General features: G+C 43.7%; 1 protein-coding gene across 4 annotated transcripts in view; it reads right to left on the reverse strand.

Annotated features, from left to right (window-relative positions):
• Positions 1-3,798: 3,798 nt before the first annotated feature.
• APOM (apolipoprotein M) overlaps positions 3,799-17,385 on the reverse strand; it is a 107,927-nt gene continuing 94,340 nt past the window's right edge. For 2 of the 4 annotated variants that reach the window (XM_086924616.1, XM_086924614.1), the window contains exons 6-8: positions 11,361-11,398; positions 8,175-8,212; positions 3,799-4,090 (exon numbers count right to left, since the gene is read on the reverse strand). In XM_086924616.1, the coding sequence (XP_086780742.1) occupies positions 8,198-8,212; positions 11,361-11,398 (53 nt within the window). In that variant the 3' untranslated portion in view covers positions 3,799-4,090; positions 8,175-8,197. The remainder of the gene's footprint in view (positions 4,091-8,174; positions 8,213-11,360; positions 11,399-17,385) is intronic. The other 2 variants (XM_086924615.1, XM_086924613.1) reach the window with 1 other exon arrangement.

Genomic DNA, 17,385 nt, shown 5'->3' on the forward strand with positions numbered 1-17,385 from the left:
GTACCCCAAAACCCAAATCTAGCCCTGAACCCTAAAATACCCCTGTACCCCAAAACCCTAACCTAGCCCTGAACCCTTAAAATACCCCTGTACCCCAAAACCCAAACCTAGCCCTGAACCCTAAAAATACCCCTCTACCCCAAAACCCAAACCTAGCCCTGAACCCTTAAAATACCCCTGTACCCCAACACCCAAACCTAGCCCTGAACCCTGAAAATACCCCTGTACCCCAAAACCCATACCTACCCCTGAACCCTAAAATACCCCTGTACCCCAAAACTAGCCATGAACCCTTAAAATACCCCTGTACCCCAAACCCCAAACCTACCCATGAACCCTAAAAATACCCCTGTACCCCAAAACCCAAACCTAGCCCTGAACCCTAAAAATAACCCTGTACCTCAACACCCAAACCTACCCCTGAATCTTAAAATACCCTTGTACCCCAAAACCCAAACCAAGCCTGAACCCTAAAAATACCCCTGTACCCCAAAACCCTAACCTAGCCCTGAACACTTAAAATACCACTGTACCCCAAAACCCAAACCTAGCCCTGAACCCTAAAAATACCCCTCTACCCCAAAACCCAAACCTAGCCCTGAACCCTTAAAATACCCCTGTACCCCAAAACCCAAACCTAGCCCTGAACCCTAAAAATACCCCTCTACCCCAAAACCCAAACCTAGCCCTGAACCCTTAAAATACCCCTGTACCTCAACACCCAAACCTAGCCCTGAACCCTGAAAATACCCCTGTACCCCAAAACCCATACCTACCCCTGAACCCTAAAATACCCCTGTACCCCAAAACTAGCCCTGAACCCTTTAAATACCCCTGTACCCCAAACCCCAAACCTACCCATGAACCCTAAAAATACCCCTGTACCCCAAAACCCAAACCTAGCCCTGAACCCTAAAAATAACCCTGTACCTCAACACCCAAACCTACCCCTGAATCTTAAAATACCCCTGTACCCCAAAACCCAAACCAAGCCTGAACCCTAAAAATACCCCTGTACCCCAAAACCCTAACCTAGCCCTGAACCCTTAAAATACCCCTGTACCCCAAAACTCAAACCTAGCCCTGAACCCTAAAAATACCCCTCTACCCCAAAACCCAAACCTAGCCCTGAACCCTTAAAATACCCATGTACCCCAACACCCAAACCTAGCCCTGAACCCTTAAAATACCCATGACCCCAACACCCAAACCTAGCCCTGAACCCTAAAAATACCCCTCTACCCCAAAACCCAAACCTAGTCCTGAACCCTTAAAATACCCCTGTACCCCAAAACTCAAACCTACCCCTGAACCCTAAAAATACCCCTATACCCCAAAACCCAAACCTAGCCCTGAACCCTAAAAATACCCCTGTACCCCAAAACCCATACCTATCCCTAACCCTAAAACTACCCATGTACCCCATAACCCAAAACTATATCTGAACCCTTAAAATACCCAAACACCCCAAAACATATACCTCAGTATCCCAAAACATATACCCCTATACCCATACTTACCTTATCCAAACATAAAAAAACATGATTTTACCATTCATGCATTTACAACGAATTTCCTTGTAAATGTATGTGTGGTAAAATCATATAAAATGTAATGCCATGCGTTATAATGGCATTGCGGAGTCATGGTACTTTCGTAATGAAAGTATGTGGAGTGATGGTATGCGGAAAGAAAGTTGCGGAATAATGGGTGTTTACCCTCCCCCGGTATGTACATTGGTGGCACTGCGGCCCACATCTCCAGCAACATACTCATATTTTTTCACCACCCATTTGAAAAATGCACAGGTCTCTCTCATTGATGGCCAGCACCGACATACACTTTTAGACACACCTCCCGCCACAAGTTCTAGAATTGCGAACTTTAGAGCTGGGGAGCTACGTTCGAATCTCGGCATCAGCTCAACATCCTGTGATTCCAGGCAAATCGCTTTGTATCCCCATGCCTACCACAAATGAATGTGTTCTTCTGTAATGTAAATTGTGCTCATGCCATGTTGTCGAGTTCGCGCTATATAATATTGCAAGGAAAAATAAAGTAGGGAAACTCGAGTTCACACACTATTGAACGAGCACTCTTAAGTGCATCAGCAGTGCACTGTGAATCGGAGCGTTTCACAGGCCTGTCACAGATGAGAAATGCTATCAAAACGAAATCCTACAAAACAATATACTTCTTGCCGGCAGCAATTCATACCAGGACAACGTCGGGACGGGCTGCTAGTGTATATATATATATATATATATATATATATATATATATATATATATATATATATATATATATATATATATATATAATATAATCAAAAGGTCATGGGTAATGCCAGACCTAAAAATAAACAAAATAGTAAAAGTGCCTTGAAGTAGGAATGAAAGAAATCAAAACACAGGCAAGAAGTCCCATAAAGAAGAATTTTTTAAAAAAAGGAATGGAATACAAAAGCGCCCCTAAAAAATCAGAAAACATAAAAAAAAGGCTACAAAAAATGCTAGAAAGTATATTTAAAGACGTGAGAATATCAGATCCGTGTGGTTAGAATGCGGTGGAAGGATGCAGCGATGCTGAAATATTGCCTTAGGAGTGGATGATGTTTCAAAAAACAGTGGTCCCTACTCGTGGACACAATGGTATACTAAACTGATAATCACACACCTGATAAGTGTTATGTCTTTTGTCTAGCCGGACAAGGAATTTATTTAACAATTCTCTTAATAAAACAGAATGAGTACATTAATAACAAGTGGGCACAGCCGTGACCCACAACATTTTAAATGTCATATTGCATAAGGGGTTTTTTTGGTCACCAAAAAACCCCCTTATGCAATATGACATTTAAAATATTGTGAAATGCAATGGTGTGGTTATAACAATCTTTGTCTGTAACACTGACTACAAGTACACAGACATATTTTTGCTTTGCTCCTTTTACCATTCTGTTTGTTGTTTTGTCTGAATGTTGTGGGTCACGGCTGTGCCCACTTGTTATTAATGTACTCATTCTGTTTTATTAAGAGAATTGTTAAATAAATTCCTTGTCCGGCTGGACAAAATACATAACACTTATCAGGTGTGTGATTATCAGTTTAGTATACCATTGTGTCCACGAGTAGGGACCACTGTTTTTTGAAACATGATACTGCCCAAGGTCCCTATGGCATACCTCCTGGGTTCCCTTGTCTTTCTTAAACACACTTAGGAGTGGATGAAGCAACAACTTATCCCCACTGCGTCAGTCGTTCCTCGGGGCTCTGGGGAGGACAGGTGGGACAGAATTCCAAGCCAAGCCTTGGCTTTATCACAGTGACACTCGAATGAGTTCAGGTGTACCCCTCTGCACCCTGTATTCACCATTACCTAACCTCTGCCTTAGAAGCTGAGCATGTTTCCATTCATTTCTACAGTGCACAGAGACAGCGCTCTGCTGTTCCCAGAGCACAGCTTCCTTCTATTGAGTAATCGCAGTTTAGAGCCAGATGAATTCCAGGTCAAGTTAGTTTTCAGCAGACAACAAGGGCGGCCATGGCAACAGGGGAGATTTAATTTGATTGTATCGCACTGCTCGGGCTTACCCTCTGTGGTCCTGGTGAAATATGTTCAGAACTACTGCTCTGAAAAGAACTGCGTGGCGCACAGCGTACACGGAGAGGTACAGAGAGTAAAAATCTCTATTTATTAGAATAATCGAGGGAAAAGACACTCTCTCGCACTCACACTCTCTCTCAGTCACTAAATCTTCTCTCATTTCAATAATTCTGCTTGATGTGCACACACGGGGCACGTACTCCCACTTTTATTTGACCAGTACAGCACATTAAATCATGTGATTCTTTTCCTAGAACTTTGAGGATTTGCACAAATGTATTCCTATTTCTTTTCTACCACACAAGGAATGAGTTGAACCAGGATTTCCTCATCTCAGCTTCATGTTTTGTTACTTTGGGGCGGGGCCGCCTCTACATCAGAAGTCCATGGATGAATGGATTGTTTTGTTTTCTGCAGACATCTGCCACAGCATGGGGGAAATGGCTGCCTCTTTCCTTCTTCACTCAAGGGGATCCTTCTTACTCTAAAGTAAGGAAGAGAAAAAAGCACCAAGGTGAGGAAAGTCATCACAATGTTGGCAAAAGATCAGAAGTGTGTTGGCAATTAAATTGAAAACCACTTGGGTTGAATCTGGGATCCAAAGTATATATTTGAAAATGGGTTATGGATGAAGGAGTGTGGAGCCAAGGCTGGCAAGTTTACCTCTCTCAGAGAACTCTAGGCAAACTACACAATCCGTGTGACAAGCATCGCGGGCTGTCCTTGGAACCTCAGGAACCAGGTACTACTGTGAACTCACAGAACGGCAAAAACCGTCTCCTTAGGCGTTGACCAGAAGGGTGTAGTACCGGAATACTGAGGTTTAAATATCGCGCTACACAAATACCAACAACCAAAACTGCGACAACCAAAATATCGATATTGTAGGTATTTATAGTATTTATAGTTTTTCTCCACATGTCAATATATCGTTGATAGCTGTAATATTCAATGCATAAACATGTAGAATTAAGAATATTAAATCTAAACTTACCTATGTATACTGACCTCTTCGATATTTTGGTTAGCGATGTTTTTGCGATGGTATTTGTGTGGCAGGATGTTTCGCTAGTCAATATTGTGACATACAATTACTGGGCAGCAAGGGAGAGCAGTCAAGACCAATCCCTGGAGAACGATGCAGCTTTAAAGATCCTGATACAGATAACAAAACAAAGGCATGCAATACTAGGGCTATGCATGTATCATTAGATCTATGAGAAAAAGTGTGAGGCTTTATTCACTTTATGCTTCAACAGTGTGAGGAAATATAGGTAACCCTGGAGGAAGCTACTTGTCTCCTTAATTCAACATGCAGGGCAGTGTGCTTCTCTTCGGGGTAATCAACGCTCACCAGCCATGTAATGAGGTTTCCAGGCTTCGACGCCATGTTGGATCTGCTCTAGCGAGCTCAGAAAGTCTAGATTAGATTTGTAGCCATTCATAGACTTGGGACCTGATTTAGAAGTCAGCCGAGGGAATACTCCATCAAAAATGTGACAGATATGGAGGGAGACAAGATGGCGGCCGCACCGCGGCCGAGTGAGGAGGTGGTGTAAGAGCTCCGTACCTGTTGCTGACCCAGCCGGTGACACATGAGTGCTGGGAGGCTGTCCCTGTGCCGTTTTCTGTGCCGATTTCTGCCGGTGGGCTGTACTGGTGATTATCGCGTGCGAGGGCAGAGTGGAGTGCCTCGCGGCTCTGCTAGCTTCATTGTTTTGACAGTGTGGCGTTTTTCTCTACGGAGGTAGTTGTTGTAGAGGCGCTGGCACTGAAGTATTTCGGAGCTGTGGTCTGGGAGGCTGCTCAGTGGATTCACTGTACGGCGTTTGGAGCTGCAGTCGGGTGGAGTGCTACCCCCCCCCCACGTTGGAGAACATTGAGAGTTAAAGGTACAGGCGCCTAATTTTTGATATCTGATCCATAGAGATCCACAGTGCTTAGCGAGCCCAGAGAGTTGAAGTGTGGGCTTACAACGGTGCGTTGCTCAAGTCTTGGAACTAATTCCTGTGCCAAATATCAACATGGCCCCAAAGGGAAGGGGCGCCAAAGCTAAGGCAAATACAGTGGCTGCTCCGGTGGTTGCAAGTGGGACACCGACTAAGATTATATACCAGTATCGCTAGCAGTAGTGAAGTAGGTATTTATGAGGAGGTACAGCAAAATAGCACGAGCACAGGAGGGGGGTGTTAAAGAACGTACTGCTCCGACCCCTCTGATTCCCCCGATGTGTAGAAGGGGGCTGGATCTCGGAAATATTTCTAGAGATTTAGAGGTTCAGAAGGCCAGGATTCATAAAGTGTTTGCTCAGAAATTAGCGCAGCAACTGGCTTATTATAGAGCGGAAGTCTATGAAGTTGGGGAAAACTTTACGACAGAAATCAATCTCAGCCAATATCGATAAAATGATGAATCACTCAGGGAAAATACATGATAATACGGCAGAAATCTTGGGGGTTTCGTTGATTTTTATAGTTATCTTTACATGGAGGACATTACTGAAGATGGACGTGGAAAGACGGATGAATTTACTGATCGTGTTCTCAATGTGGTAGTACCATTGGATGACTCAGAGCAATTAGACTTACCTATATCCTGGGAGGAAATAGAGCTTTCCCTTCTGTCGCTAGCATCTGGCAAAGCTGTAGGACCTGACGCTATTCCCTTAGAAGTTTTTACGGTGTTTCGTTTTACCCTTAAATCTGAATTAGTTAATCTGTTTGAAGCAGGGGTGTTCACCTCCTTCTTGGCAAGAGTCTACAATTATAGTTTTCTTAAAAAAAGATAAACCACCCTTATCCCCTTCTTCTTTTCGACCCATATCCCTGATTAATGCTGATTGTAAAGCCTATTCTAAGATCTTGGCTTTTGCGATTATCTAGCATTATCTCCCCTTTAGTATCAAAATATCAGCATGGCTTTATTCCAGCACGAGATACGGCTGACCACATATGTCGCCTTATTGTGTTTCTGGACTGGGCCCAGGCCACTAGATCGGACATCGGACTAATCCTGTTGGACGCTGAAAAAGCGTTTGACAGGGTGGCCTGGACCTATCTATGGGATATCTTATCTAGAAAGGGTTTTGGCGTGAGATTTTTAACAGCTCTTGGTACGCTGTATGCTGACCCTAAAGCCTCTATTCGAATTAATTCTCAAGTTTCGCCCTTTTTTCCAATCACGCGGGGTACTCGTCAAGGGTGCCCGTGCTCCCCTTTACTTTTTGCATTTTATATTGATCCCTTAATTGACCGGTTTAATATGGAGGAAAGAATTAATCCAATTACTTTAGCTAACGTTAATTATAGGGCGTTAGCAGATGATATTGTCGTCGTAACAACCGATGTGCAGACAACGTTACCTGCTATTAATGACTTAGTATCTCAATTTGGAGGTTTTTCAGGGTACAGGCTTAATCTGTCCAAGACCCAGATTTTATATTCGGGGGAACATTCTCTGGCTAATATATCCCTGGCCTCTGAGGTGACGTATCTGGGGATTAAGATCTCTCTGCCGATTTCGAATATTCCTGAACGGAATTTCAATCCAATCCGTGCCAAAATAAGCTCTCAGTTAGAACGTTTAGATCATGTTCATTTATCATTGTATGGAAGAAACAATGTTCTTAAAATGCTGGTCTTACCGAAGGTATTATATATGTTTCGCACAATCCCGTTAGATTTTCCCACCAGCTGCTTTAAGAACTTGGAAAGGGCAATTTCTAGATTTTTGTGGGGGTACAAAAGACACCACAAAGCCCTTAAAAAAATGATCCTCAGTAAGGAGAATGGGGTTGGAATGTTCCACACTTTCTTTTTTATTACATTGCAGCAACCCTTCAGTTTATTAGTACACTGATTATCGGGGATGGGGCCAGAGTTTCTCTCTGTAATACCCCACCCATGTATGAATTACTCATGGGCGAGGGAATGAAAGCTAGCTTTCTTAGAGTGATTGAAACCAGTTACTACAAAAAAAACGCGATTTAAGACGGTTAAAGCAGCTTTTAATGTCTGGCAAAGAGTTCGGCAACACTTGGGGGTAGCAAAACTGAATGCGTTTATACCTTTTTCGGCTTCTAGTTTTTTACCTGCCCCCTTTTTTTCTGATTTAGTGGCATGAGGTGGAGTATTAAAGGAATTCGTCATCTAGGGGATCTGTTTGATGAGGGACCAATTGGGTCCCAGCACTCTTCTCCATTTCTCTATTCATGACTCTAGAGGTGAGGCCTATCTAGAGTCTCAGTTAGGGAATCTACCTACCAGAGAGCTACCATGGTAGGTGACCGAGTCACCCACCATGGTAGCAGGCAGAAAGAAGGCAGAAAGAACATTGGCAGGAGATCTTCGGCACACTCAGAGACAGGAACCCTGTAACTGTTGTGTCTTGGGAGCAGATAGAGTAGGGAAGATGCAGCAGCCTAGACATCGGGGCTCCCGCCCTGAAGTTGACACACCCTGCACAATTCTCTAGCTAGATCCTCGCTGTAACTTGATAATAGAGTGGACATTTTCTAGAACAGGAGCCATGGGTCTAGATATTGCATGCTTTTTTTTTTACAAACTCACCTTTAGTTTTCCTTTGGTAGGCTTCAGTTCACAGTATTCTGAAACACAGAGAGGAATATGATACAATTCATTTATACAGTCAGTGTACTTATCTCCAGTGCCTCATTTGTAAAAAGTAAGTGCTAGGCCTCTCATCAGGAGGCCACTGCAGCCTGCACGACACATTGCCCTTGAAAGCGCTGCGAATGACAGTAGCAACACAGCTACTAACCATCCCACTCCTACAAGTGTGACAATTTGGACTATTTCAGCTCCCCTAAGCTATACGAATGGCTTGGGCAACAGATAATAGTAATTTTTAATGTGTATTGAATTAATAATAAACTGTTGTTGAGGTCATCTCTAAATTAGTCAGACAGCACCCCTTGTAGCAGACTGACACAGGCGCCTGTGTTGACAATTGATTTACAGACTAAGTTTTCTTTAACCGCTTCGAGGCTATTGACGGAACGGTTCCGTCACGGCTCGCGGGTGAGCTGTGCTCATGACGGAACGGTTCCGGCACGGCCTGGCCGCCGCGCCTGCGCGGCGCGTTTAATTGAGCGGGCGGGGCCGTGGCGGAACCGTTCCGTCATGAGCACAGCTCACCCGCGAGCCGTGACGGAACCGTTCTGTCACCCGCGCGCCCCCCCCCCCCCCGCAACCGTTAGCGCTGCGGCGGAATAGCCGCCGCAGCGAAAGGGCTAACCAAGAATGATTTTTTTAAGTTCTTACAAATATGCAGCTTTCTACAAAGCTCTCGGCAAGCAGCAGATAGTAATATGAGGAAGATTCCTATGTTGGATTTACTGGGGAAAGTAACACCGATCGGCACATTGTATCAATGCTTGATACAGGAGTTCCCGGACGATTTACTGAATTGTCAACTAAATTGGGAAAGAAAGCTGGGAACTTCAGAAATTAATACATATATAAGTCAGTTATCTTGGCTAGCAGTTGTCTCATTACTGGGAGGATGAAATCGCAACATTTTATGAGTATACATGATCTTTATTATACTCCCAGTAAAGTGTCTAAATGGAGCGTGACAACAGGGACTAGTTGTAATCGCTGTGGTCTCTATGGCGCGGACGCAGCTCATATGTTTTTTTTATTGCCCTAAGTTGTTAGAATTTTTTTCTCAAATTGAGTTTTTTCTTGCTAAGTAATGTTGATATCAGTGTTGAGATGGTACTTACTGGTATAAGCTCTGCGACGTTAAGGCCGGAACCGTTAACTGGCTTTCTTTTTATTTGCATGGCAGTAATACGCGCCTGTATTACCAGAGATTGGTTGAATCCTGATCCCCCGCCCTTTTTCAATTGGCGTGAAAAACTGTTATTTATGTATAATATTGAATTAGCAATTTACAAAATGAAAGGCCTGAAAAAAAGGGAAATGGGAGAAAAAATCTGGGCCCCAATTACTGAGTGGATATAGACAGCTGTGCTAGAATGTTATTTCTTTATCGTTCTTTCTTTTCTTTCTATTTTTCTAGGGTCACTACTGTATTCTTTTTTTTTGTATTTCTTCTCGATTTCTTTTTATATTGAAATCAGAAACTTGGCAATGTAATTAGTTTTCTTGATGTATTTAGTCAATATTGTGCTGTATTCATGCTTAGAAATCAGACTGTGCTTTGTTCTTTTTTCTCCTTGCATAAAACAATAAAAGTTTATAAAAAAAAATAAACAAAATGTGACAGATATTCCTTCCAACCGTCTTACAATCCCCATAGGATAGAATGTGATCATAATACACGTGTGTGACAGTGTTCCCATCAGCTGACGTCTCAATCAGGCCATGACTGTTTCAAATGCAAGTGTGTGCTAGGGCAGGTCAGATGTAGCTACTGTGTCACTATCCATGCATGTGCGGTTAGAGACTCCTTGGCTGATGGTGGTCGCTGGCAGGTGCTGTGGATCAACCGTGTCTCTCTGGTCCCTTGGGGCACTCACTGTCCTGAAGCCCCGGCAGCATACTGTAGTTCACAGTTTCAAGAGAGGGACAGTGGGTATGCCTCCAATGGGCAATATGGTCCTTGAGATTGACAAAGGGAGCAGGGGGAACATGGGAAAGCTTTGCAAGACACACAATGGAAATATTGTCATCAGAGCAGTGTCATCTTAAGGTCTTTGGGGGCCCCAGATAAGACATGTTGTTGGGGCACCTGTATGGAACAAACTTGAACTTTACTGTGCAATTCATGATAATTCATGCCCTCCACGATTGTAAACAATAATAAGTTATGTGTTAAACTTTAACAGGGTCACACAACAGTTGAAATATGTCTTTCCCGGGATCCCCAAAATCCCTAAGATAACACTGGGTAGAGAGACTTTAGTCAGGTGTGGAGGTCAGCAGTGGGAGTAAGGTTTAGAGAGAGAGAAATAGATTGGACAGAGGTCAAGTATAGAGAAAGTACTCTTTCACAAGGGGCCCCATGGAATGTGGGGGACCTGGGCATTTGACCACTGTGCCCATGACTCATGTACACCACAACACGCAGGCACGTTTCACACACCTGGGGAAGTCAGTGGTTATGACAGGCTTCCTGGATTTACCACAGAGCGACAGTCTGGGTGCAAGTAAAGAGTCATATACCCCATGACTATCCTTAGGCTGGCAGTGCCAGGGGCCAGGCAGTGAAGCCGAGAGTACTGAAGGGCCAGCCAGGGGTTGCAGATGCTTTCTCTTTCAACACATAATTGATTTCCACACTTTAATACCAGTATGACAGCCAATCCCCACAGGGAGAAAGCTGGGACCAATGGGCTAGCACACAGTCAGCAGTGTCACCTGATCTGAGGGACCAATTGGGTCCTAGCACTCTTCTCCATTTCTCTATCCATGACTCTAGAGGTGAGGCTTATCTAGAGTCTCAGTTAGGGAATCTACCCACCAGAGAGCTACCATGGTAGGTGACCGAGTCACCCACCATGGTAGCAGGCAGAAATAAGGCAGAAAGAACATTGGCAGGAGATCTTCGGCACACTCAGAGACAGGAACCCTGTATCTGTTGTGTCTTGGGAGAAGATAGAGTGGGGATGATGCAGCAGCCTAGACATCGGGGCTCCCGCCCTGAAGTTGACACCCCCTGCACAATTCTCTAGCTAGATCCTCGCTGTAACTTGATAATAGAGTGGACATTTTCTAGAACAGAAGCCATGGGTCTAGATATTGCATGCTTTTTTTTTACAAACTCACCTTTCGTTTTCCTTTGGTAGGCTTCAGTTCACAGTATTCTGAAACAGAGAGAGGAATATGATACAATTAATTTATACAGTCAGGGTACTTATCTCCAGTGCCTCATTTGTAAAACGTAAGTGCCAGGACTCTCATCAGGAGGCCACTGCAGCCTGCACCACACATTTCCCCTGCAAGCACTGTCAATGACAGTAGCAACACAGCTACTAACCATTACACTCCTACAAGTGTGACAATTTGGACTATTTCAGCTCCCCTAAGCTATACGAATGGCTTGGGCAACAGATAATAGCCATTTTTAATGTGTATTGAATTAATATTAAACTGTTGTTGAGGTCATCTCTAAATTAGTCAGACAGCACCCCTTGTGGCAGACTGACACAGGCGCCTGTGTTGACAATTAAGTGCCGGTGCTGAGCACCGGAAACCACAGGCTCAAATTAAGCACTGCTTATCGCATTCCCAAATCCAAGAGTCGGACCCAAAGAGTGAGTTCATGAAAGTCGTGCTCCTGGGTTCTCTGTAGAGATGTGGCAGAATTAGAGAGGATTGAAATTATGAAACTTCATCAATTTCCAGAAAAACTGACTTAATGAAATGGAAAACATGCACAACTATGGTTTCTAAATATTTTTATGGCTTTTGACCTGCTAACAATTTTGAAACTCCCACTGGGCACTCTCCTGGGTACAGCTGAGCTAGTTCCATGTATGAACTGACGACTGACATTTTCTTCATATATACCCTGAACAGATCTCGTTGAGGCTGTCACTGCATCACGTACTGTGCAATCCCTTAGGTCGTTTATAGGAATTTGCCTACGTAAATGTCCACCCCTGAAGTTTTACAAGGGGGTGTTAAACTTAGCAGCTTTACAAAACTGGAAAGTTTATCAGCATTGCCTACATCAAATATTGTAGCAACAAGCACTGGCAAAGCCAACAGGTCTGCTTTAATGTACCAATAAATGTAAACACAGGTATTTACTAACTCTGTTTGCATGTAAAAAAAAAATTATCACATCAAAGCCTGTCCAACTGGCTTTGCCAATGCTGGAAAAATAGCTTTCTGTGTAGAGTGCATATAGAAGAAAAATAACTAATTGTGTGATAGGGTTAGCGTTGACCTGCTCCGTCGGCTACATTGGCACATATCTGCCCAGATTCGATACAGTACAGAGGGGAACTTATCACCAAAAATTAACACTTCCATTTGGGGTACGTAAAAGCTGTGTTTTAGCAACATTACTTTTTTTACTTTATATTAGTGGCCTGGATGATTTCTTGTCTAAAAAAGGAAGAGATTTGGTTAAAATAGGTCCTCGCCTCGTCCCGGTTTGGTATGCAGACGACACGGTCCTCTTCGCTAGACCCTCCAATGGGCTGCAGATATTATTGGAGGCTTTTAACTCTTTCATGGTTGATTTGGGCCTAAAGACAAATCTCTCCATATCTTATATTATGAAATGCAGTCCCAGATTTTCTAAATCCCAGAAATGTACTATCTCTGGAATCGAGGTGACCCAAACTCCCAAATTTTACCTACCTGGAAATTCCGTTGGATGCACCTTTTAATTGGAGATGTTTGTCGAAAATTAAATCACTCCAGTTCCAAAGATCTATTGACTTTGTCTTCCGTTTTGCTAGAAGGCTTGGGCATAAACCAGTGAAGAAAATTGTCCATATATGTATAAAAATGTATTAGCACTATTGGTGCAGGAGTTTGGGGTACACGAATGTCAGACCCATACAAAAGATTGAGAATAGATTTATACGAATGCTTCTGGCAGTCCTACAATCATCATCTACTGTCTGTTGTCATGCTGGGTGGAGATGAGCTTCATTGGAGACTATATTAAATTACAACCCCTTCTAATGTGGTTAAGAGTCTGGAGAAAGCCAGAAGACCACTTCACAAAAGAGATTTAATTGTACTGCCTTGCCATAGGTAATGTCACTAGAATCCTATGGTTGTCATATATTAAGGACTAAGGAGTTAGGGGTCCCAGAACTATGTTTAAACCTGGAGAGTTTCCAACACCTAAGTCCTGATTTGGTGAAAGGCCAGGTTACATTTTTTTTTTAATAAGCATGGGGCTGAACTGTTTGTAAGGGATCCAGGGTCATTCCGTTGAAGTACCCTGACCCGGAGGTTTACCTTCAAATTATTCAAAAGAATGTCATAGGTTTCTTCTTACAAGGCTATGTTTTAATCTTGTCCACTTTTTAGTGGCATTCCCCAATCCAGGATCATGTTTTTTTTCCCTCCCTGTATGTCCGTGTGATGGTAGATCAAGTCAGAGCACGTTGCACTTTATCCTTTTTTGCAGACTCTACACAGCCCATAGAAAACATTTTCTTATACCCTTTTTACGCAGCTTCTCTACTATGTCTCATGAGGAGGTTTTCTATTGTGTACAACAATTAAGTACTCCTAAGCTGTGCTATACTGTGTTAAATTTTAATATATATTGTTTGCGGACCAGGAAGAGATACCGATAGTAGGGATATGTACGGTTATCGGAATTTCTGTCAGTTTTAATTTAATTGCACTGCTTTGTGTGTGTTTGTGTGTGTGAGTGTGTTTGTATATATATATAACCTCCTGGTGGTCGCCAGTGGGTAGTAATAGTTAGGACCAAAGTATCCAAAGGAAAAGCGGTTTTGTTTTGCCAATAACTTTGGCGCCGCTTGACAAATCTTCACGAAACCTTTCAAACACGTCCCATATTTGGTTCAGCTGTTGTGTTAAAAAATTTGGGATGATGCGTCAAGTGGGGGGCTGAGAAAAAAGGGGGGTCCCAAAACACGTTTCCCCCAAGTTATGTCTACTGGGTTTCTTCATTTTTTTAACACAACTACAGCCCAAACCGCTAAATGGAACCAAATTTGGCAGAAAGCTAGATGTTGGTCTAGAAAGCCTGCTTTTTGTGATTTGGGGTAAATCCATTTAGTAGTTTCAGAGCTATTTAAGTTAAAAAAATATATAGCTATCTGGGAGCCCAAATCCTACTAAAACTCTACTGAAATTTGATTGGCTACCAACACTTCAACCAGGAAGTGTTGGCAGCCATCTTGGGACTCAGTTGAACCGAGTCCCACAAAAAATAAATGTGAAAAAAAGAAAAGGGGGCAGGGTAGAAACACCATCACCCCCTAGGCCTGGGCGGTGGGGGGTTTTCCCACTGGGACCTTGCAGGGCCAAAAAAAGCCTTTTTTTGTTAATTTTCAGCTGGATCCTCAGATCTGGCTGAATTCTTTTTTTTTTTAAATGAAGCGCGGCCTCCCGCGCTTCTTCCTTAATCAGCCCTTGAGTGGGCCAGGTCGTGGAGGCATTATGCAGATAGGGGGGACGCATGGGCCCCTCTTCCTGGGGCTTAATAAGCCCCTGGGACTACCACCTACCCGGGGCTGCATAGTGAAAAAATGCAGGGGAGGCCCGTGTGAACCACCACCTCCCCTGGGCAAATTAGAACAAAAAAGGGGGCTGTGTGGCCAGAAGACAGTAATGGCCATAGGGATCGCCACCCCCATGGCTGGCTCCTGCAATGTCCTGGGGTGCCCCCCCTGGACATTGCAGTTTGCTATGGCTTTGCGGCTTTGCTCCATTTTGCACAAGCGAGAGCATGTAAAATGCTCTCGCTTGCACGAAGCAGAGCAGGATTGCTCTTGGACAGAGGGAGCTGCATGTTCATCAGCTCCCTCTGTCCAAAAGCAATCCCGGCTCCCGCAAGAGGCGGTAGCCGGTAGGGTCTGCATGGGCCTTGTGGCTCCCCGCGGTCCCCATCCTTTGTGAGTGGCACCTACACTAGAGGCTGGGCCTCTGCAGATGGGCTTCCCGGGGCCGAAATCGGCCTGGGATGGGAGTTGCTCGTCCCCCCACCCCTTTGATAATAAAAAGAATTGTAAAAATAAAGACTGGGCCCTAGGAAATGGCGTCTCTGGGGCCGGATATGGGTCTGGGAGGGGGCCACGTTGCCCTCCATTCAAAAAATGCCTGGTCCCTATGGATAGATACCCCGGTGCCGAATTTGGCCCACGAAAAAGGGGCTACGTATCCGCCTTCTCTGAAGAAAAGAAAGGAAAAAAACCCTGGCAACTCGCCAGAGGACCCTCCCCTTTCTCCACCATTCTGTAAATGCGCCTCCTGGCATGCTGCTCACACAGAGGGATTGCTGAGACGTCTTTGGAGTCCACGCCCCCTTTCTCCACCACTCTGCAAACGTACCTCCTGGTGCACTAGTAGTTGGGGATAAAGTCCACTTGGCTGCTGAGGGTCCTTGGGGATGAACAACCCCTCCTATTACCTCCAGTAAGTCCCACACAGCTAGATTGCTAAGAGGTCTTTGGAGGCTACGCCCCCTTTCTCTCCCACTCTGCAAACACATCTCCCTGCACACTACTGGTTGGGGAATTAACTATTCTCAGATGCTGAGGGACCTTAGAGCCAAGAAGCCCTCCTGGTACTTTCTATAAGTCCTACACAGTGGGATTCCTGAGAGCTGGTCAGTGGCCCGCCCCCTTTCTCCACCACTCTGCAAATGCCATTACTACTTTAAAAAACATAGACCTTCACTGAAAAAAACAAAGGTTACAGGGATGTTATAGATAGGAATAAGCATTTTTTTTTAAACTTAGAAATTCACTGAAAAAATCAAAGGTTACATGGACGTTTTAGTAAGAAAATGGAATGAAAAAAACCTTAGAAATACACTGTAAAAAACAAAGGTTACGGGGACGTTATAGTTAAGCTGAGGTTTTACTCATACAAAACCAGTGAAATTCAGCAGTCATAGTTACACCCGCAATGCATTGATTATGACCTCACTCACATACATTACTCATGACATGGTCAGTGACATCACTGATGACATCTCAAATGACATCATACAGTGACTGTGAGTGTTTTTAAAAAGTTTATGTGTGTGAGATATATGTATACCAAGTTGTATTGATGAATCAGTGGGTGTAGGAGTGCCTGTATGGATGATTCAGTTGGTGCATGACTGACTGTATAAGTGAGTGATTAGGTGTCTCAGTGAATGCATGGGTGAGTGACTGGTTGTGTGAATGTTTGTATCAGTCTGTCAGTTGGTGTCTAGGTGGCTGTATCAGTGTGTGAGTGGGTATGTGAGTGGCTGTGTGGGTGACTGATCGGTTGTCTAAGTATTTGTATGGGTGTCTGAATGTCTGTTAGGGTGGGTGAGGAGGTGTGTGACTGCCGGTATATATGAGTGAGTGGGTGAGTCACAACTTAATAGTTGAGTTTATTTTGCAGATTTAGAATAATCCCCCATGCATGCTAATGGAAGCAACACCTGGAAGTCGGAATGATACATTACCAGCAGATAGCATGAGGTAAGCGAGTAATGCTCAGGAGCGGCCCGTGCAGGTAAGAGCTGTGGGGCAGAGTGGTGGGGACTCGACAGACGACAAGGGAAAATTAAATATTTATTTAAATTTCCCTTGTTGTCTGTCGAGTCCCCCCAACACCCTGCCCCACAGTCTTACCTGCATGGGATGCTTCTGGTAATACCCTTCTGGGTGGAGTCAAGCCAATGCTTCCTCTATACATATTTTACAGAATTAGAAAACATATGTCATTGAGACAGCTGCGCTATCAAGACAGACCATTAAAGGGATTTTTACTTCACTTAGGCCATTAATATGAAATATTTTGAATTTTCATGCATTGATATTTGGTATAATTGTGCAATTCTTGGACAAACTACTTTGGGGATCATTTAGAATATATGGGAAGTTATACAAATCTGGTGAAATTTGTGGAAAGAAGTTTCCAGTGCTTTTCACTCTATTTTCTACATTAAGAGAAAAGTACTCGATTTTGTGTCTATTAGCACCAGAGCACAAGCAAAAAAAGCTGGTGGTAATTTTACATCAATAATTGTGGAAAAATACAGAAACAATGCTTTCTTATTTATCTCTAAATTTGGGTTAATGTCATGTTAACTGGTTGAGGTAAAGCTATTAACGAAATATGGTATAACAGCAATATATAGGACATT

The sequence above is a fragment of the Lissotriton vulgaris genome, chromosome 5 (assembly GCF_964263255.1).
Source record: "Lissotriton vulgaris chromosome 5, aLisVul1.2, whole genome shotgun sequence".
Taxonomy (NCBI): Eukaryota; Metazoa; Chordata; class Amphibia; order Caudata; family Salamandridae; genus Lissotriton; species Lissotriton vulgaris.